Raw genomic sequence first — 24,358 nt, 5'->3', positions numbered from 1 at the left:
AGAGCTGTCAAAAATCTGGGTTAGGCAAGTTTATGTTTTGTTTTTTTTTTAATATCAGTATTTTATTTGCAAAAAGAAGTCCTGCTGTCAAAATTCAGAGGAAAAGAGAAGAGCGAGATCAAAAGAACATAAATAAGTGTCTCGGAATCAATGGATCTCCATTAACTGTAGTAATGAAGTAGGTGTAGCTTTTCATGTGGCTGAAAAAGTAAAATATTAGATATCAGAAAACAATATCCGTTTTTAAACGGAAGTCCAATAATCCAGAACTCTTTGGCGAATGCAAACTTTGTGGCATAACATGAAGAAAAAGCTTATAAAAAGTCCCGTAAGAACAGTTTCAGAATTCCAAACCCATCTCCAAAAAAATTAGAACAGTTTTGTAACACATAACTGCCAATAGTTAGGTGATGATACATCAAGACAAATTGAATCAGTGGGGTTGTCCATTAATCACATGACATTTTTTAGGATCTTTTAAACCCCTATCCCTCCAGGTGAAACGTAGTAAGATTTTAAACTACACCTCCTCCTCTTCTGAACCTCTTTCTCATCCTTTCTAGTTTCGCGTGATTAATTTACAAGCCTAGTAATTAGTCGAAAAGGCAATGTAACACAGTGATGATTTGATTTTAGTTGGTTTCTTTGATTTTCTGAAATCGACCAGTTCTTCCGAGTTTCTTATTTTAAAAATTTAGTATTTTTGGCCAAAAAACATATTATCGCTTGCTTAGGATTAAATTAATCTGAAGTGAAATTGTTATATTTTATTAAAATACAACAAGACATTACTTTTGTGCTTTGGAAATGTAAATAATAAATGAAAGAGGCAGATTGCTTGTAGGCTTCTTTATTGGAAATGAATCAGTTGTTGTATTTGATGGCGGTAATTTATATATCATGTATATTAATCGATTTTCTTAAATTTCAGACTAGACCACTTTTGATAACGGTATATTATCGAAAATAGATGATACATTTAAATTCCATACTTTTTTCAACTTAAAAACGAAACTTCAAGATTCTTGTCTCACCATAGGCACTGAACGGGTTGAAACATTACCGCTTGTCTCAACCGGTGAGGATATCAGAGACATATTAGTTGAAATAGAAACAGTGTTATTGGCGCTATAAAAATTCTATAATCTCAATTTTCGATCACACCTGGTATGTACATACGCCTGCATGAATTACTGGTGTATATAAAATAAAAATAAAATGATAAATATGGTTTTAATAAACATTTACGTATTAATATTTTAACATAATTAGAAGGTATGTATAAATTTTGATGTTCACGAACAATACGAGCCAATTTCGATCCTGGTTCAATCTTCGTTCAATTCGGTATTTTAATGTATAATAAAATAAGTATAAAAAACGTTCTCTCAGCTTGCCTGCAAACATGGTGGTTATTGCCATAAAATCAAGTCTTTATTGATTTAGTTAGCTCAATATCCAATTATCCTGAATAATTTCTATAAATTTACGATATTAACCATCGGGGAAGAGTTAAAATGTTGCTAGGAGCCGCATCCATATTAAGTAACAAGTTCGAATTAATTAAATTGTATCATCTGGATAAATCCAAAAATGTGTTCTGATATATTTAATAAAATATTTTCAAAGTACTAGAATATTTTGGTGCTTTAACATATATGAATGCCTCTAAATGTTCTTGATTTTAGGTCTCTTTTGTTTTAAAATTATTTTTTTTTAATAATTCTAAAATGATTGATAAAAAATTGACGTTTCGACTTCAGTCTTTATCAAAATATGATGTTGCCACTAACAATTTGCGTATTTTATTAATCAATAGATCAATTACTTCATGAACATCAAAATAAGAATAAAATCACAATAAAAATTAAGAAAACTTAATTTTTTCTCAGTCCTTACATCTCAAATATGTAGCAGTACTTAATCAATCAAATTATTTGTAGTTTCATAAGAATTTACAAAATAGGGCTATAAATTTTATTTAAATTATTTAGGTATTTTTTATCATTTATAGTTTTTTTGTTTTTATGAATGTGAACCAATTGTAAACATTTTCTTTTTCGTGTATTAGATTCCGTACTAAGAATTTTTGAAACTTTATAATTGAATTTATGTTTTTTTGATATTTCATGGTTCGTTAAAGCATTTTATTATTTTTGTCTATTTTCTAAATATTTAGAGTATGTAAACAGCGTCTCAATTAGTACAATATAAGACATTTGATATATAATATTACTTTATTTGTTTTTTGAAATTTTAGATTTTAATTTAGTGAAATGTTTAGATCCAAATATATATATATATATATATATATATATATAAAGAAAAAAATTATTTATCATATAAATATGTAACACAACTGAAAATAGTAAACAGGCGAATTCATAGTATTTTTTTCCAGTGACTCGTTGGTAATCTTGATAATAAATTACATTTTAATTATTTAACTAGATACGGTACTGTATAAGGAATACCTGGCACCAATCTAACCATAACAATGCAGGCTCTGAATAAATAAATTGCTGTCAAATTAGAAACATCTCTGAATAACTCTCAAGTGTCTGAGACTATAAGAAGACTTGGAGTTTTTGTAGAGAGAGAGATAGATCAAAGGGACTTTCTTTGACCACTTCACATGTTCGTGGTGTTTTACAGTCAACCATAAAAATCCACCAGAGAATAGAGAGAAGACTTTTACGACAAAGTTTGTGAACACATGCATGAACTGCTGCGTACATCTGGTTCGGTACTTTATTCTATTTTCGTTCGCATTTTCTCAATGGGCCTGCTTTTAGTTGTAGTTTTATTTTATTTTCCATCCTAGTCATTTTTACAAAACACATATCGAAATAATGGATTAGCGTTGTATTTCTCCGTATACCGATTGTTTACATATGAAAAATCTAAAGCGGAAATTATACAGTGTTCTTTATAAATAATATATATTGCATAATGTGGCCAAATCATTTGAATACGACTGGTTCTTATTTTAAAATTAAGAAAAGTAGAAAAAAAAAACTAATAAAATAAATATAATGATTTTATTTCAGAGCGATAGAGATATTTTGAACGGCGCAGCGTTTTCAAAAATCATGTGCACTTAAGAAGCATAATTGCTTACAAATAATTTTTTAAATTATTTATATGTTAAAACATATACTAAATAGTCACTATGCAATACCGTACCCAAGGTCGTAACTAGCGGGAAGATACCTATAAAAAACTTGTAATAATATTATAAATAATAAAATTTTTTCAGTAAAGTAAAAAACAGGGATACGCTCATAAAAAATAGGAAAATAATAAATCATCAAAATTCCCACACATAGTGAACGAAATTTTAATTCTGGCACTTATGAGTACTCCCGACAATATTTCAAATATGTAAATTGGTGTTGGATCAAGTCTTCTTTCCTTGCTTTACTTAACTGTAATTGGGCACTATAGGGAGAGACTAGAGCTGGGAAATTATGATAACTTAATGATATTCCGCGACTTGATGAGCTATTAATATCTAAGGCCTTGTAATACTCTTTGTGAGTGTACTTTGTTCAATTTGATTTTTATTTTTTATGATCTTAGATTTTAAACTACCTAAATCTAAGAAATCTATATACAACTCGAAGCATTCGTAAGGTATAGTATTTTTTCCTGTTCTGGCACCGTCAAATATTCCTTTGTAATCATTCATGATAAATATTTCCTGGTTTTTCATTTTTTTTCTACAATGAAATACATTCCAAGATTCTAAAAATTTATGTTGATCTTCTTTAAATGATTCCATTTCGCAACGGTGAAGGTTTTGTCCTGAGCAGATGTCGGAACATTCTATTTCATCAAGTCTCGTTTCCCATTTACTTTAATTTCGAAAACAAGTTTCCCATTTATTGGAAATACGAAGAGTAGCTTAAAAAAATGAGCTACAAACCCTGAACCTGAAATTATTGCTTTGATTCACTTCGAGAGCTAGAAGCTTTTACAAATCTTCTAGTGAGTCTATTTTAACAGATTTAACTCTGAAGTCTTTTAGTCTATTAAAATCAAACAATCAAAATATACGACAGCTTTCAATTTGGTCTTGTTTGGGAAAATGATCACTGCATAAAATAATGTGAAATTATGTTTTTCCGTACCTTGGCTGGGCGTTCACCATACCTTGTGGTATGAGGAAGACCTCAGATCTCATTACAGTTATTATTGTTTGCATACTCTGGCTCAGAATCTAGGAGCAGATTATCTATTTTGTCTTCATTGAGGGCAACGTTGAAGAATTATAAGTAAAACACAGATAGAGAAGAAAATCAAAGTGCTTGTAGTATATTCAATCATACACTCCTGGTTTTTATTGTTTTTATTCTCATTAAATAATTCCTTTCTATTAATTTCGTTAGATTTGAAGAAAGCAACTAGCTTTCAACCACCACTGTGCATTATTAATTAATTATTTAGCACTCTTAATGTATTATTATTAAACAAAATAAACACAACAATGTTTTTTTGGCATAACACACACTCACTTATAGTTAACAAGGTTTAATTGGATAAAGAGAAATATGTAGTTCCAAAGGAAACCACTAGTGTGATACTTGATGTATTGTAGTTAAATAGTGAATTTTCTAATTATCTGATGTACATTTATAGCATTTATATTCACAATGACTTTTTTTCGATTTTGGTAACAATTGCACTTACTCTTATTGACTTACTCCCAAGCAGACGATATATTTTGTGTATTTTTCAAAATTGACGGTCCCATGTGTGTATGTATGGGCATATTGTATTTCTAACTTTATAATCTATATAATCTAGGGCTATAAAAATCCAATTCCATGATTCATACAGTAACTTTGGTGCGGTAAGTGACGAGTACGTAGGAACTAAGACAAACATAGGAATACATTAATACCAGATACCAAGGTGGCTACAGAAGGACGACATGAGAAGAACTTGAAAAAATATGTATATTTTTCAAGATTTTGATGCCCAAAATTTTTCAACTTCTAACGGTTGACGTAATTTTCAGATTAGAATATTTATTTTGTAGATAAGTGTCATTACTGACTTACCTCTCCACATAGTAGACATTTATTGATGAGTTTGGAGAAAATATCATACGAAGTTGACGCTATATATTATGAGGTACATGAAAACTACAAGACTAATGCACTTTTTTAATCGAAGCTTCCACAAATCGAAACCTTGATGCCAGTCCTCAAGCTTAATTTCTCTCACTGTACTACAAAACAAAATTGCGTCCTTAACTTACTCGACAGACCTTTGCCTTTTCGTCAGTGTTGCTGTGGTGAATCATGTATCGAGCACACGGCTCTTTGTTGCAGATCCAACACCAACAGTTGCCTCAATCGCTTGATAGGTGCATTTTGGATCACCTTCAATCATACGTCTCACTCTCTCGATTTTTTTGTTACAAATTTATATTCCCACGGCAAATCGTATGTACCACTATTCACTTTGTGATACCGGCAACTCAACTGCAGTTGAAGCTTATTACTTTCGAAAAATTAACGTTATATCTCAAATTTATTATTTCAATTTAGATCATCTAAATAAAAAAAAGTAAATGAAAAAGGTATTATTCGTTCGAGGAGGCGCCTGTAAATGAATTTTTCTACATGTTTAATGTACACAAGTACCTTAGGGCATAAATGCATTTATTGCTCGACAACTAAACACGTAACGTTATGTTTAACACTCGTTAGCGCTTGGAAGCCGGATGTGAGATTATTTTTTGTGTTCGTTCATCGTACGCCTGCATTACTTCCTTTTTTTAATAGCACGACCCATAAAACAATCACAGACTTTTTTATTTTCCTTGTCGATTTCTAGTGCCTGTTTTGTCCCGCATGTTCGAATTACAGGCTCGTGATTGTTTCATTAAAACTACCGGATATCTCCAATTAGAAAATTTTTCTGACAACACATCAAGATTGTTAGATTTCGTAACGTGTAGATAACATCGCACATGATAGAATCAATCGTTCTGTTTTTAATGCTTTGCTGTCTGTTACCTTCGACGAACTCCATTTCTTAAGATAAACAGGATTTTAGAATATAAAGCGGAAGCAATCATAACGTTATTTGTAAATAAAAGAGATGATTTTATTTTGAAGGAAGGATTTATGACAATTATATGCCAAACAAAATATCCGTCAAATATCTTCGGAGGTATACCTCATATAGCACTGAGGCATAATTGAAGTACAATTTTGTTAATATGCCGAATTATCCCATCAAATTCAAGAATAAAAAATACCCCAAAACTTTAGAACTAACACTCTCAACAACATACTTTAAATTTGAAAATGAAATATATAAACAAATTGATGGTTGTGCTATTGAAGAAACTGTCTTAACATAATTATTTCATTCTTCTTCCGATATACAGGAGGCAGCTTTATAGCTGTACTAAATAATGAAATTGAAGATATGTCATAATAAAAAATTCGACTCTCATAATATAAAACTCCATTTCACCATTGAGATTGAATAAAATTAATTATCTTTGTGTCACATTCTACAAGATAAACATTAAGAGAGAAGCAGAATGGTATACGAAACCACCTTGGTCCTCAAGATATTTAAATTTTAAAATTATGTCATCCTATACCCCAGGCTGATAGAGCTATCAGAATTTATATGATTAGCTATTCAAAAAGCAGAAAGACGATAACAAATTTTATGATCAATTAAGGAACAAAATAGAAACTAAACATCAAAAAGTGAAACAACTTTCCTTACGATATATGTTCCTAACAACCATAATTATTTCAATAAATATAATATTAGTAAAAGTCATAAAGTACATAATACATTATAGAAATATTTCACAAAACTAAAATGTAAAACAACCATTAACAAAATGAGTAATATCATATATAAAGTACCTTGTAATGATTGTAACGCTATTTATATATGGCAGACATCTCAGTAGGTAGAAAATAGATTAAAAGTTCATCGTTATATATACATTCAGTCATAAAAATTTAAAAATTCTAGAAACGGAGTCAAACACAAGAAATGGAGCATTATTAGAACTGGTGTACATACATAGGAGTGAAAATGCGGTCGATTATAAAAAAATTTAAGTAATTGTAGTAAAATTTATTATTCTTCTTCATAAATTTTTATATAACTATGAATAATTTAATAGATGGCTGCCCCTTATTTTTGAAATATGACAATAAACAAAAACATTAAAATAATCTGCGAAATGAAAAATGGAAGAAAATTATCTCATCATCAAGCTCTTCAATTATTCGTGACTCATTGACGAGAACTTTTTCTTCTAAATATCCCTGTAAAAATAAGTCTAGCAATCCTTATCCAAATAGTTACTCTTGTAGATGTATCACTACTGGATTCTCATTGGCCCAAACTGGTAATTCTACTTAATAATCTATTAATCCACTGAGATGAAAGTCGCTGAGGATGATTTTTAAATTCACTTTTCTCTGTGGAACCAACCATTTGGCATATTGTTTATGTTTGAAATGTTCAGCTCTTGAGTAAATTGAACCTTGTAACAGTGTAAATTTAAACCTTTATTCCAAATCCGTCCAGATTCACCACAGCCACAATGTCTTAAACAGAACTAGTTGGGAAAGCATGCACAAGTATTTTCACATCTCCCACAGAATTTTTTGTAATATTCTCCCGATACACGATAGATGTTAGTCTAATTTCATAAAATTATACGATTTACAATAATATTTATTCTTCAATTTTATGGAATATAGAAATATAAATGTAATTGTATATTATTTAATATAGATCATAACGCACACAGTACATATATATAAACTAATATAAATAGGAAAGCTCCTTTTTGAATATACTTTCTCAATTCTACTAAATACATGTGTTTCCAATATAGCCTAAGTTAGTTCGTGCTTTCTGAAAATAGAGGCCGATCCATGGATCATTTACCAAACAGTCATCAACTGATTTTCTGTTCATATGTCTGACAGCTTAGTGAGCCGTATTCTTCCGTTCATTCTAATTTTAATGTTTTTATGACCATGGTAAGAAATATACGCCGTGGAACTGAAAACAACCAGCATCTGCGTGAGAAGTAAGAATATTACTGTTCATATTTTATGAGTATGATTTTCAAGAAAATTGAACCGACTTAACTTGTGAATAATGACATATTATTATTTTTATAACAATTATCTTTTTAGAAGGATCCGTTCACGGAGACCCACAACAATATATTACTCTAATTGGATCAATAATAAACTCAAAATATATTTTTTGTTTGTTATAAGAGTATCCAATTAGTAAGAATTATAAATTAATTTCTCAGTTTCAGGCGAAGTGTATATTAGAAGTTGTATAATATAAATTAGTCAGGGCCAAATATGTTTTAAACATTTTATACATTGCTAAAAAAAGGAGATATTTGTTTTTTTGTAAAGTCTCCAGATGCGTTCATAAGAGTACACATGCTGGTGTGTAAGTGTACGTACTATGTTTTCCTCTGTAATAGGGTCGCTAGTAATGTTATCTTTTTGATTGTTTACTAATAAAATATGGAAAACGTAAGTAATACAAAGTTAAGAAAGAAGAAAAATGAAAAACTTATTTCCAAAATGTGAGTTATTCTTAGCAAAGGAAAAGCAAAAATCTCCACATCCTCAGCAACGCTCATCTTTTTCAACACCTCTATTGATTTTATTTTTCACCTTTTTTTGATTTCTGAGATTTTGAGCCAGTAACAACTAGTTTTCTCTTTACTGCTTCAAGTTTTTTCTTCTTTTATCTCTTTATTCCGGCAAGTTTTACAAGTTCATCTTGAATGGCGCACTACGAAATATTTCGGATTCTTACGATCTTTTTTATTTTAGAGCAATTTGGTTTTACTTTTATTTCTGACTAAGATCAAATTTGTGAGGCTTGGATCGACCGACTTGGAGTCTCATTTTCAAAAGTAGGCGCATTTTTCGTTATAAAATTTTGGATCATCTATTTCTACCACGATTTCATCATTGAGCTGGTCATTCTCTATTATTGGGTGCGTCTGGCGTATTAATGGAATCGTCTGGTTTATTAAAGGGTATGCCTGGCGTATTATTGTGTCTGTCACGCAGGAAAGGGCAAAATCATCTTCATTAAACTGATCAAGATTATAGGTATGAATTTCGGAAGCCCTGAATGAGTTTTATGATTTTCCATATCGGCGATACTGGGGTAAGCTCGGGTATATAGTCCGGCAACTTTCCAGGGCTGCTTACCTTCAACTTATCGCACTCTTTATAGTAAGTAGATAAGCCAAAAAAACCAATATCAAGTGGGTGCATTCTGTGGCTTGCATGAAGTGGTGGGAAGAGCAAAACAACATCTCTGCAGATATGTTGATGAACGGTGAGAGGAATGATTGTCGAGAATCAACAGTACTAAAATATTTTTCTAACCATTCTGGGCTACCTGTTAAGAGGTGTTTATCCGTAGTACGGCTTGACGTTCTAAAATGATATGTAAAATCATCAACTAAAGTGTTGCTATTCAACAATTCTTTCTCGTTTGTTCCTGTGATTATTAATTGCAGCATGTAAATTGATTTATTACATTTCATTATTCGTGTATTATCAAAAAAAGAGTATTTGCCCTTGTTTCCGAAAGAGATTGAGTAACTTTTTCTAAATTTTGCACGTACAGATTAATATTTTACAAAGTTAAAGAAGTTAAAATCATTTATAGGTGTGTTCTGATTACAAGACTCCGTTTTAAAATTCCTATTTGCTCGAACTGAATAGATCAATGTCAATTTTTAGGTGAAACTGATATTTTTATGAGTAAATGAATACAATTTTTAAAAAATTAATTATTATTTTTTCTTTCCAATAGTTCTCTTCATGCTCCCTTTGATTTTCTTCAAATAATAACTGGATTTACCTTTTTGACGCAGTTGGCTTGACCTACGTAATATGTCCACTTTGTTCAGATGATAGCGGAAATGGAAAGGAATGCGTAAAATTGATTTTACTTTTTCTTCTAAAAGTTCATGACGCACATTTCGCTCAGCATTTAATCCGCTCCATGTAAGCATAGTGGGCCACACCCATAACAACAAACAAGACATGTGTCAAAGTACTGATTGGCTTTCTCCGCTCCGCATTAGTCGGGACGCACGTTAATTATGCAACATCTGATTGAACCCTCATACTCATGCGTACTCTTATACAAATATACCCTAAGAAATAACAGATTTATCTATAAAACAATAAGACAGATGAAAAATTATTAACAATCTATACCTTTAACCCACAACAACATACGCGATTTCATATCTGTTCCTGTTTAATTTTCAAGTACAAAATAATAAAAAAACGGAGTTTGTATATCAGTTTTTGAGGTATGACATATTCATGTTTTAATTTCAACGTATGCCAGTTGTGTCTATTCAAAGTTATTACTATTCCTGTTGATTTAAGAAACACGTTTAAAGTAGCAGGTGGCGCAAGTTATTATCTCATGTTCTATTTTCTAATATTGCGTTTCTTTGATATCTTTTATCATTAACTAGAAAAAATGATATCGACCAAATGGCTAGAATACGGTCCTGATTTAAGGCACTCTTGCCAATCCTTAAAATTTTTATAGTATTATACATCATTACTCCATCCTGTGAAAATTACATTTTCTAAACTAAGAGTTTCTCCAGTCGAAGAAGGAAAAAGACATTGAGCGCTCTGAAATACTAAAAATTACTTATAAGTTTGAAAAATGTAGAAAGTATAAAAAAAGAAGGTAGTAAGATGGGAAGATAACGATCCTGGCTAAAAATTTTGAGACATTCCTCCAAAAAACACAGGGTAACTCAATCAAAATACGTATTAATATACTGGGTGTCCCAGAAATTGCACGCCAGGCTGGCACGGGAGGTAGATCAGCTTTAGATCTATCAAATAAAAGCAACATGACCTCAGTAGAAGTTTTTTAGTTTTCGAGATATTAACACTTTTAGGTTTTTTCAGAAAATCTCTACTTTTTGCCCTATTTTTGTCTGTTATGGGCATAAAAAACCTCTAATTTATAATTCTTTTTTTTATGGGCTACCACTAATAGTTGGTTGAGACAATCCAGTATTCATTTTAATAAAAAGTAGCACGACATTAACAAAAAAAAACAACTCAATCTTACCTTTTGTTTCAAAGCGAAAACCTTAACTAAAGTTTGGTTAGCGACTGTGAAAAAAAAATGTACCAGACTGAGTCAGAAAATGTTCTTAAAAACTAGCCTGCTTAATGCTCCTTCCAAAATGGTACAACATTTATAGCTTTTTTTTACTAAAAATTGAATAATACCACGTTTTGTCATTGAAGTCGTAATTCTTCGAAATTAAGAAACTAAAAAATAATAGTTTTAATTGAATGTGCAGCCTTCTTTTGTCTCCATATCACTGAGAAACTGAATGACCTTAAACATTTATTGACTATCTCGCTCACACTCATTGTTCGGTCGGTAACGACGTTACGAAGAGGATCAGAGGTAATAACTGCGCACTGCACCGCAGGGGCGCAGGGTAAATTTAGTACTGCTCCTTGTGTTTAGTACTACACACGTGTTCTTTAATTCCTTCGTCTTGAAGTTTCGGTTTGCATTTTTACGATAACTTCGCATTAACTTGGATTCCGTTTTGCTAGTGTTTGGAATTAGTTTATTGGATACAGTTTCATAACGACGACTTAGCGCTCTTAGTGGACTCGATTTACTTTGTGATTTGGACTGCTTTTAAGATGGCAAATGAACAACCTGTGCTTTTCACCTCTAGTGAGTACACAGACATGTTGTTAATTTATGGTGAGACAAGAGGCGTTTCTTCACATGCTAACGTGAGTTATAACGCACGATTGGCAGCGAGATTGTACTCGGAAAGATACCCTAACCGCAGGCGAGCATCCCATGAGATTATTCTTCGCACTGTCAATGCCTGCCGAGAAGGCAGAATCCCTGGCCAAAGAAGTTCTCAAGGAAGACCACGTAGTACTCAAGAGGATGAGGTTGTACTAGAACAAGTATCGGAGGACCCATCTACTTCATTAAGGGTAATCGAACGACGTACTGGCGTTTCTAAATCGCAAGCGCAACGAATTTTGAAGAGGTATGAGTACCACCCGTACCATATTCAAAGGGTTCAAACGCTGTTAAGCAGTCTGGTACATTTTTTTTTTTCACAGTAACTTTAGTTAAGGGTTTCGCTTTGAAACAAATGGTAAGATTGAGTTGTTTTTTTTGTTAATGTCGTGCTACTTTTTATTAAAATGAATACTGGGTTGTCTCAACCAACTATTAGTGGTAGCCCAGAAAAAAAAGAATTATAAATTAGAGGTTTTTTATGCCCATAACAGACAAAAATAGGGCAAAAAGTAGAGATTTTCTGAAAAAACCTAAAAGTGTTAATATCTCGAAAACTAAAAAACTTTTACTGAGGTCATGTTGCTTTTATTTGATAGATCTAAAGCTGATCTACCTCCCGTGTCAGCCTGGCGTGCAATTTCTGGGACACCCAGTATAGATTAATCTATTTAGAAAGATTTTTCGTCACATTGGAAATGATAGAAGGTTGTAAATATTTTAATTCGAGTTTTAGTTTTCAGCTGTTTTAATTAGGGGATATTTCTCTAAAATCTCCAATGTCCTTTCCGTGAAGATATATTTAAAATTGGGAAAAATGTACGGTTTCACCCTTAGTGCTAATTTTTGTTTTGAAAATTATGATTAAAACCATATCATTAATTCTTCAATATAAAATGAATATGATGATATAAATATTATTTTTATGTTTCTAAATTTTCCTGATTTCAGGTCTCTTCTGTTTCAAAATTAGTTTTTTTAAATAATTTTTCAAAGATAGATAAAATTGACGTTTCTTTTAGTCTTTATCAAAATATGATATTGACACTGACAATTTGTTTATTTATATTGTTCAATAGATCACCTTGAACATGAATATCAAAATAAGAATAAAATCAAACTAGAACTTTGTTCTAATAAGAAAAATTAATTTTTCCTTGGTTCCTACATCTCAAATATATAGCGGTAATCAATTAAATTTATTAGAATTTACGAAATAGAGCTATAAATTTTACTTAAATTATTTAAATCTTTTTTATCATTTATAGCTTCTTCGTTTTTATGAATGTGAACCATTTCTAAAAACTCTCTTTTTTGTGTATTAAATTCCGTTTCAAGAATTTTTTGAATTTTTATAATTGAATTTATATATTTTTTATATTTCATGGTCGGTTAATGCAGTTCTATTTTTAAAGAAATATTATTTTTGTGGCAGGGCTAGGACTAGGAACAGAATATATAACTGCCAGAGGTCTTACAGATGTCCATACAGCATCTACCTTGGGAAGTTCGGAATTTCCATTCAGTATAGATGGTAAGTGAAGAAAATTCTAAAAAAAAATCGAGTAACTATTTTTACGAATGCCACATAAAAAATTTGAAAAACTATGGTTAATATTTTTAATAGTATTAATATAAACCAAACAAAAAAATTTGCTGATTTATTTTATTAAAATCAAAGAAGAGAAATATCCTAGGCTAACAATACACTTATCTGCTCTCTATATTAGGAATGGTATCAAAATACATTTTTGTCTCATATTGTTGAATTTGCTGAGAAAACAGGTGAAGGTAGACAGAAAAAAATTTATTATCTAGAAGTTCGCTAATCGAAAGCGACTTGTGGTACGGTACGTTATTATGAATCAAGAAAAAAGTCCTTGGTTCACTTTTTTTCTCTTCATTCGCGCATTATTTCGTCTTGATAGTTTCTTGCACTTAACTGATTCAGTTCCTCCCATAAACCATTTTCCAAGTTACTACAATTTCACCATAGATATATTACAAAGTTTCAAGAGTTTCTTTTGTGCTTTTCTTAACTCGAAACAAAACTTTATTTTTTCTCAATACATACTACAAACGTAATATCACTAAAGCGTCTAGCAACCAGAACGTAATTCACGGAAATATTTTTAAATCCTATCTCTTGTCTAATTTACGCCATTCCAGTAAGGGTGGATTCCCCAAATAAAAGTTTTTCTCCATTTCACAACATGACAGACTAGTTTGAGTGAACTTGTTCTTATGGTTTATAGTCATGGTAAAATCGATATCGAATCCGTTTTACCCTATTCTTAAATATGAAGAGTAGTAACATTTTGTTATTGATTTTAAGTTTTTATATAAAGTTTTATAGGTGAGAACATATTTATAGTAATATGTATCTTACTACTAATGTATTTTAGGAGTGATGCTCTCCTAAAATTTTTTAATCCAGCTCATTTATTATAATATTACGATAAATATTGTAATTTCAAAAATCACAGATCAATTATGTTTTACATTTTCAGGTTCCAGGTTGAACAGTCCTCGACCGGGCAGTATAAGAGCTTCTCGTAAACGCGCCTTATCATCCTCACCTTACTCAGATTCTTTTGATATTAATTCGATGATAAGGTTTTCCCCAAATTCCCTGGCATCTATAGTCAATGGATCGAGATCATCTAGTGCGAGCGGTTCCTATGGACATCTGTCGGCAGGAGCCATTAGCCCCGCTTTGGGCATGCATCCGATGCACCTTCAACAACTCCAAGCACACTTGATGCGTAGCTCGGGATCTTTATTACCTTTACCTCCTGCTGCACCTCCGCCTCATCCTATGTATTCTTTGGGACATCATCCGCTTCACGTAACACACAATATTAAGACTGATGTAAGTAACATTGGCTTCTTGAAAATTTTCTCACTGTTTATTATTGGATCCATAGGAGCTACAAGGGCAAAGAGAATTTTTACTTACTCCGATTGGAAAAAAAATAGTTCTTGTTAATATTAGTTTTTTTTATTATAACTTTCAGATTTTAAATGACAGGAAAAAGTCTGAAACTAGTACAATAACACAACTCGATGTCGACTCAACGACGTCAAGAAAATCCAAAGTGAAAAAAGAACCGTCTCCAAATTTCTGTGGACAAGAGGGGCAAAACGATCCCATCGATCTCAAAGACGAACCAGGAGATTTTATAGAAACGAATTGTCATTGGAAGGAATGCTCAACAGAATTTGGAACTCAAGAAGAATTAGTAAAAGTAAGTTATACTGACCTGACTCTGGGAATCATAATCTCAATTTTTAAAGAAAATAACTAATTTATATAATAATAATGCGCCAGACAAAAACTAATAAAAATATTATTAAAAGGAATATTTACCAACATTAACATAGAGATTTCGCAATATGTCTATTTCTGTTTAGTTTAGACTTACGAAAGAGATCTTTTAATGGCCGTTTAGATTTCAAAATATTGAATTTCTACCTTGTGGTTAGATTTTTACAAATTCATTGTAACGTTTCGTAGTTTGCATCAACGAGGTTTCTTGTTTCTGTCCCAAGATCTACCCTACATTCTTGACACAAAACAAACACATAATGTATATGGGACAAACAATGAACTTGTAGTCGTCGGCGAGAGTTTATTTCGCCCACGCCTATGCTCTTCCATAAATTCCATTTCACGAAGTCCATTTCATTTGTAAGATAGAAGGATATACCAACCGTTTCTTAAGCTTAACTGACTGATTTCCACTTTTAAATCGCTCATTAACATTTTTGTCAATTAAAAGAAAATTTAGGGTTAATACGTTGTTCTAAGCCCATGTTTAACGGAAGAATGATCTCAGTAAAGCAAACACTAAAGTAGTGCTTGAGACAGTCGCATTTTTTCCTTGCATGTCTCAATACAAGAGGATATGTGATATTGATGCAACGTGAGTAGAAGAAAATTCGATAGAAGAAAAAGTAATGCAGGGCTACATTTCAATTTGAGGTTAATTCTAAGTGCAGCTAGTTTATTTTCATTCAGATTGAAAACTGATATCCATTCCGAAAAATTAGAAGTTAGCCGCATTACCTAGGAAATTAAGAACGTTGTCATGTAGTAGTAGAAGTCGTTTATAATCTTTTTGTGCATCACGTGGATTGATCTCTCAACTTTAAAGATTTCGAACAGAACAGTAGTAGGGAGTAGCAAAACAAACTGCTTCGATGTTTTACGGAATTCCTACTATTCCTTAAACTCCAGGTTTCTCTTTTCTCATATCTTGAATTTTCACAATGCTCGTTACGTGGTATGGTGACCGTTATTAAAATACGCCTTCATAGTACACGTTGCCCTAGATATACTTTATTGTCTTTTAAATTTGTATCTTTTGGAAGAAAATACTTAAAAATATATATTTCTTTGAAGAAAAATGCTTACCAATATTATATCACACTACGTCTTTGTCCATCTGTTCAACACTAGAATCCGAAAATGCTTAAAAGAATGCTCTTCTTAAATATTTTATGAAAAAACTTTACGTAACTGTGTGCCTTCATCAAATACCTCTCTTTCTCCTATGAATGTCAGTTCAGCCTTCCTACACGCTCTCGCAATCCCTATTATCATTTCGACTTAAGAAACAGATTTATTTAATAATAAATTACAAACATATCGTAAACTAAGTCGTACTTTTGCAAATAGAAATATTTCGTCTTCAGGTTCTTTTATGAATCTTTCTACATTCGTCAAAAGCTCCGGATTTTTTGCTTAGTATTCAGCTGACTGTCTCTTCGGCCAAGCCAAAAACCTAGTGTACTTTTTGACATCGACATATTTGCGCACGGTGAGATCAGATCAGATCATTGAATATATAATCCACAAAGTCCTCAAGCAAGTAGTACCTTTTCATTTATGTTCTTTATATTTTTCAAATCGCACCATTTTTCAAATTTTTGCTAGATCACGGCGTATCTACTTCTTTATTTTTCAAGTATTAAACTACCCCCTGTAACATTTGCTCCCTTACTCCGAATGAAATGTCTTATTAGCTATTTGAAGATATTTCAAGTAATTACTTCTGACTTGTTTTGTCTTATTTTGAAAAATCGTTGTTTGCTTCCATAGTAACAATACTTAAAGACCTTCTTCCATAGTAACAATACTTCTAACACCATTTCATTCCATATTAATATTTTCATTGTAATTGAAGATGCTATTGAAGATTATAAAAGCGAGGAATTAGATGAAACGTTGTATATTGATATTTATAGGTTATGTATTATTTTTAGCATATCAACAATGATCACATACATGCGAATAAGAAGTCATTTGTATGTCGATGGGAGGGGTGTTCAAGAGCAGAAAAACCTTTCAAGGCTCAGTACATGTTGGTTGTACATATGAGAAGACATACAGGAGAAAAACCTCATAAATGCACGGTCAGATTTTTTATGTTTTATATATTCTGAGATCATGCAGAAATACAATAACTTTACATAAAACTAAACGATCTCTTTACTATAAAATTAAATCAAGCATATCAGCATTTTAACATACAGTATGAAAATATTTAATAGAAGTATTATCCTTTTCAGAAATAATTTCTGCGTAAATAAAATTCAGTTATATCGATAAAGTTTTTTCAAATTTCTTTTATTTCAAATTACTTACAATATTTCGATATTTTATTTTACCAAAATATCTCAAAACCATATAGCCATCGAAATATTCTATATATACTTAGACACCGGCTTGCCATATTCATTTTTTTACAATGTTCATTGGATTCAAAAATGTTAAACTTATAGGAATAAATTATAAAAAACTGAATAAGAAATGATATGTTTGGAAACTAAGACAATCTATTTATTTGTTTTTATAGTTTGAAGGATGTGCCAAAGCTTATTCGAGACTAGAGAATCTGAAAACTCATTTACGATCCCACACTGGCGAAAAACCTTATACCTGTGAATATCCTGGTTGTGCTAAAGCATTTAGCAATGCCTCTGATAGAGCCAAACATCAAAATCGTACGCATAGTAATGAGGTAAGCCATACTTTTCTTTTCTATTAATTAATTAATGCTTAATGCTTTTGAAAATTTAGCACAGATTTGAAATTCTTTCAACGTTTATTTTCAAAGAAAATGTACATTTACAGGGATATTAAAAAATTTTCAAAAAAACTCCATTCTACACATCATTTGTTATATATATTTCATTATTATTCTTACTTTAATATGTTATTTCTGCTGCTTCCTTAATTGGATATTTTGTAAGTAAAAATAGTATAGAAGTTGTCTACATTCCAAATAATGACATATTTTTGAATATACTGAATCTAAGGAATTAAGTATATTGTGTTTTTAATAGAAACCATACGTGTGCAAAGCACCGGGATGTACGAAACGGTATACCGATCCGAGTTCTCTAAGAAAACATGTGAAAACTGTACACGGGGCAGAATTTTATGCCAGTAAAAAACATAAGGGATCCGAACCAGGACCTGATGATGGCCCGGCCGGATTAGATTCCAGTCCAAGAAGTGAGGATATGCAAAGCCATAAAACAACCAGTCTCAGTAGTCCGAGTATCAAATCTGAATCTGACGTTAATTCTCCCGGTCACCAACAAGGAAGTCCACTCGGTACCACCCAACTTGCAGGTAAAATTCTATTCGATATTTGCATAATTTGACCTGATTATTCAACTCTGATCCCTATTACTAATATTATATATTTTTATCGACATAATATCAATTTTACTTTTAGGACTTGGAGGTTTCAACGATGACTTACCTAATGACATAGGTGGAACAATTGGTCCTTCTGATGATATACCTTGGGCGTACGATGCAGAAGACTTAGAAATAGACGAACTTCCTGTTGTTTTAAGAGCAATGGTGGGTTTAGGAAATGAGCGAGGAGGTGTAGCGGTTGCAGAGAGAACACCGAGAGTTAGAATGAAACATCTGGTAAAAGGAAAACCGTCAACCATACCACCCGCAAATAATCAAAGAAAAAATATTGCTGATCTTAATAGACGAATAACAGATCTGAAAATGGAAGGTGAAAACTGTATTTTAAATTTCTTTATTCTTTAATTTCTTATTTCATAGACCTTTTAGACCTTTTATATATGTCTATGTTTGTAAATCATCTTGATTTTAGGTCTCTTCTGTGATAGAATTAGTTTTTTCATAATTATTGAAAGGCAGATACAATTTTTTTAATAATGACTGTATGAAAGTAGTCGAAACGTCAAATTATAGAAAAAACTAATTTTACAAAAGAAGATATATAAAACCAAGACGATTTAGAAACATGAACAGTATTTTATACATTGTTTATAAATATTGTTTTTAATTAATTTTTAAGGCAATACAACTGGTTCTGCTCAAACTAAGAGTCAATTCACTGATCTCCAACAAAGGCTACAACCTCCTGGTAATACACAGGCTCAAATCCGCAGAGATAGTAATTCTACAGTCAGTTCCTATTATGGCAGCATGAGAAGTGCGGATATGAGTCGAAAGAGTAGTGTAGCTTCACAATCTTCCAGTATGCGTCCTGGTGTAGTAGCGCCCGGATCTTTTTACGACCCTATATCGGCTGGTAGCTCGAGAAGATCAAGCCAGTTATCGACAGCTGCAACAGGTGGAACCTGCATTCCTCCGCCGCCACCTTCACATCTTCTAGCTGGACATTTACAAAAACTGCAGAATTCTCCCGGCAACAATTTAGTACTCCAGGTAAAGTTTCTATTATTGTTATTATTCTATATATTATTCTGAACTGTTATTTTTCCAGACTCAGAATGCTTCACTTCAACAAACAGCAATGCAACAAACTTGGTTGTCTACTGCTCTATCCAATATTCCATCGACAACAACTAGTACAGATGCTCGCAGAATGTCGGAACCGTGTCACACTTTGTCCGATAGGAAGAGCCCTCCACCTCGTCCAGCTTCTGTATCTTTATCACCTTTGAAAGATACTGCAAACTCTTCAGAATTGCATCCAAATCAAGCAGTAGTTTTAGATGAGGTGGGAGAAGGAGAAATGGTGGAGAATAAACTTGTAATACCTGACGAAATGGTTAGATACTTAAACCAAGTAGCAGATAATCAAAACATAATGAGCTGGTCGGATACAAATCAAAAACCGTTAGAAAGCTCTTCACATATGATACCATCACCTTCTAGTTTTACACTGCCTTCTCCTCAAAATATGTCACCATCTGCTATTAGTCAAATTTTACCATCACCAAGTAGTTTAAATCAGATGATATCGTCACCTAATAATCAAATGGTAAATTCTCCATCTAATCTGAACCAAATGATGCCTTCTCCTGCGGCCAGTAATGCCAATCAAATTATACATTCACCGTCTTCCAATAATCTTAATCAAATGATGCATTCACCATCTTCTAATAACATGTGTCAAGTTATGTCTTCATCTGCAACTAATAATATTAACCAGATGATGTCTTCACCTGCAACTAATAACATGAACCAGATGATGCCGTCACCTGCAACTAATAACATGAATCAAATGATGTCTTCACCTGCACCTAATAATGTGAATCAAATGATTTCTTCACCTTCAACTAACAATATGAATCGTATGATGCCTTCACCTACAACTAACAACATAAATCAGGTGATGCCTTCACCTACAGCAAATAACATAAATCAAATGATGCCTTCACCTGCAGCTAATAACATAAATCAAATGATGCCTTCACCAGGAGCTACAAATATTAACCAAATGATGTCATCGTCTGCATCTGTTCATAATCAAATGCTTCATTCTCCATCTGCAAAGCAATTGATGTCATTGTCTGGTACTAATAATATGAATCAGATCATGTCTTCTAATGGGAATATGAATCATATACATACCAATTATTCAGCTTCAAACTACGGAATGGTGCAACAAAGTAACTTTCCTGTTAAATGTCACTCTCAAATGATGAATATGAACTGTTTTAATAGACCCATGAACCACAGTGGTTGTTATTCTGTGCCACACTGGGACGGATGTGGATGTCAACAAAATATGACACAAAATAATCATATCTGTCGTCAAAGGAATAGTTATATGGGTAACAATTCAAACCATTATTGTAATAACCATTACAATCAGAACCATTATAACTGCAACAATTTTCAAACAAATTACAACTGTATGTCTAACATGTCAGAGCAAATGCCCTCACCGGCAGTAGCCACACCCTCACCATCTGAAGCTATGAATCCACCTCAACAAGCACAAATGACACGACCATGTTCACATTATGAACAAAACTGTTATTCCACCTCCATATATCCTAATCAGTGTATCTCTAACACCCACAACTGCACAAATTGCAAAAAAACCGGTTTCAGTCAGTGCTGTAACCAGAATAATGAAATACAGTGTAATGATGTTAGCCAATCGCAAATGTCACCGAGTATTTCAAACAGTGGTACTACAATGCTTGGGATGCGCCAGGACGCTTATCAAAGAACATTAGAATATGTTCAAAATTGTCAATCGTGGGTGAACAATTCGGATACGGTTAGTAGTAGTACACATCCACTTAAAGTAGCTGAAAAACCTACTTCAAATATGGTCGTTAATGATATGACTTCATCTCTTACTTCTCTCTTAGAAGAAAATAGGTTCTTACAAATGATTATATAAGGAAGATATTTATTGGATCTAATCACTAAAAATATATGTATTATTGTTGTGAATATATAAAAATATAATGTATAATTTCAGATATTTTGAAATGAAACAGATGAAAACCTAGACAATGGAACAACTAAAATATATATTACAAAGTAACTAAATCTAATTTATTCAATCTCTTATTGAGAAAAATAGTTCTCACACCCCACTCTCATTCTCTTTGGTGGCAAATCTTTTATATTTTTTGTATATTTTGAGCATGAGACAAAGTCTGCTATTAATGTATATTATATAACTTAGGAAAACCATTGCTTAACTCGGTCTGATTTTTTTCAAATAAATAAAAAGTGATAGATATTTTAAATCAAAGTCCCAACTCATTGAGACTGGAATTCCGTGTGGTTTTCTTGAGTTTATATTTCACACATCAAGACATTTAGATACTATCACAATAGTAAATTAAGCTTTAATGCAGCTAACAAAATAAACAATTCTTGAAGCAAATCAATCCCACGCATCCAATCTGATGCTACATCGGGTCCTTCAAATCACTACAGTACAACAGAAAAGCTAGAACCATCATTAGAGTGAAGGAACAATATACGAAAAACATTAGAGAAGACCAGTTAGAAATCACAATAAAAGAAAATCCAAAATTGTGTTTTTTATTAATATATTTTAATAATATATATTTGGAAGTACCAGTTGTTTCAGTGACATAATATATAAATAACCCTGCTTCTATAAAAAATATTAACTCATCCTTCTCATCCTCATTTATGTCGTTTTAGATTGTCATAAACTTATTAAAATACATCATTTCAAATTTAGACAATATTTTCTGAATAACAATACTGTTCTACTCATATTCATTGGATTGTAATATTTTCCACGAATTTTATTTATTCCACAGTTCATGCAAAAAATCTATTAGCTCTAGGAAAAACTTTACGATTAGAAAATGTTTTAAAATATACAAGGGTAAAAGTAGTATTTTTATTTCAAAAAATTAAATAAAAAAAATTCATATTACTTTCACTCTTTGAAACCTAATTGGAATGTTGAGAAAATACCTGCTGATAGTGTTTTGCAAGTGCAGGGAAATTACAAAGTATCAAGTTTCTATACATATATAAATTTGAGAAAAAAATATAAATCATTAATTCTACTCACAATATATAAAGTATATAAAAAAAGATGTTGCATACATATATTTTTCGTATCCAGACCCTTGTTTAGTTAAGAACATTTGCAACCAGTTTATATCTACTCAAACGTATCTGTATAAATATTATTCAGTGAAATTTGGGAAAATGACAAGTAGTATTTAGTATTTGAATTTTATTTGCCAATTTGAATAATAATTTTGATTTATGATTTAAAGAAATTGCAAAAATAATACAGATATGTAAATTATGTAGATAAAAACTTCACACTTATTATATTTTTTCCAAAATGTATTGTTAAATGTTGATGTATTAAAATGGTTAGCAGAGTTATTTTTCATATTATTGATTCAAAGTTCTTATTATAGTGAATCTAATTATACCACTCATGAAGTTGGTAACTGATTCAATGTGTCCAATTAAATTGTAGCGCCAAACCTGCAAAAAGACATTTTTGGAGAAGATAAGTAGTGATCTTGGTTAAAGAAATATGTTAGGCGTACAAATATGTATGAAATGTATATTGTGATATGTAAATTAATTCTGCAATACTTATTAAAATTTTATAGAGGCTTTAAAGTTTTGTGAATATTCAAAATATTATAACTGTAAGGAGACTATCTTTTTTTGTATTATGTATATTTTATGAAGGGGTCTGTATAATGATGATCTCATTCTTTTCGTGTAGGGCCACATACTGCCATATTTGTACATCTTATATATTAATATTGTTTAATATTGGTTGTAAATATATAATTTTATGTTATATTTTGTACTTGCAATAGAGATATATTTAATAGAACTTATGCTTAATATTTTTTCAAAATTTTTTCATGAAACCTCCCACTTACCTCACCCACAACAACTTTGGCTCCTTCTAAACCCAGTCGTCAAACAATGCACACAAATTACAAAACACTATGTCTTCAAAATCGTATGTTATGAACTTTCATCTGACCAGTCTATTCTAAAAAATGTAAGTGTGGAGTTTATAGGAGTGTACAACCACCAACATTAACTGGAACTTGTTCTGCAGCATACTTGACGAGACGCTGGACCTAACATTACATTTCAATATGGAAAACGACACCTAACACTGAAATCTCAATTAAACAACAAGAGTTTGGAATTAACCAAAGAATATTTATTTACAAATTGAATTAGAACCTTCATAAATCGATAAGTGAAGGTGCTTTTCCGTACCAGACATTTTATTTAATTAATAGTCTCCTCATTTCATCAACAAATAACTAGAAATTTCAAGATATTAAGTGATGACAATATTAATTAAGAATTATCGTATGGATCTTAAAGGTAGGATTAGCGATAATGTCAACGAAATAACAAACCTTAAAAATTCGATATAATTGAGACAAATTTCAGATTTTTTAAGTTTATTAATATGATTGGCAGTCTTCATCCTGAGATACTATTAATAAAGTGTTAACGTATGAAGCATAATGGCAGGAATGGCGATAATTTCATCAAAATAACAAAACTTAGAAATTTTAAATATTAGACTTAAATTCTCATTTTTCAAGTTTGATGGTAAGATAGCATAAGATAAAATTAATCATGGAAATAACAAAAGCAACAAGGTCGATGGGACAGATCTAAAGGTAATAAAGACTTACATCGACCTCTGTTTTGGGACAAGAA

At 31.5% G+C, this 24,358-nt stretch overlaps 1 protein-coding gene across 3 annotated transcripts in view; it reads left to right on the top strand.

The window, feature by feature from the left end:
• LOC130902750 (transcriptional activator cubitus interruptus) overlaps positions 1-24,146 on the top strand; it is a 202,011-nt gene extending 177,865 nt beyond the window's left edge. For 2 of the 3 annotated variants that reach the window (XM_057815021.1, XM_057815022.1), the window contains exons 3-11: positions 13,313-13,411; positions 14,388-14,749; positions 14,895-15,125; positions 17,146-17,295; positions 17,739-17,903; positions 18,229-18,520; positions 18,627-18,923; positions 19,233-19,606; positions 19,665-24,146. In XM_057815021.1, the coding sequence (XP_057671004.1) occupies positions 13,313-13,411; positions 14,388-14,749; positions 14,895-15,125; positions 17,146-17,295; positions 17,739-17,903; positions 18,229-18,520; positions 18,627-18,923; positions 19,233-19,606; positions 19,665-21,542 (3,848 nt within the window). In that variant the 3' untranslated portion in view covers positions 21,543-24,146. The remainder of the gene's footprint in view (positions 1-13,312; positions 13,412-14,387; positions 14,750-14,894; positions 15,126-17,145; positions 17,296-17,738; positions 17,904-18,228; positions 18,521-18,626; positions 18,924-19,232; positions 19,607-19,664) is intronic. The other variant, XM_057815023.1, reaches the window with a different exon arrangement.
• Positions 24,147-24,358: the final 212 nt, after the last annotated feature.

The sequence above is a fragment of the Diorhabda carinulata genome, chromosome X (assembly GCF_026250575.1).
Source record: "Diorhabda carinulata isolate Delta chromosome X, icDioCari1.1, whole genome shotgun sequence".
In the NCBI taxonomy this organism is placed as follows: Eukaryota; Metazoa; Arthropoda; class Insecta; order Coleoptera; family Chrysomelidae; genus Diorhabda; species Diorhabda carinulata.
The sequence above is the reverse complement of the archived record's forward strand: the minus strand, read 5'-3'. Positions and strand labels throughout refer to the sequence as shown.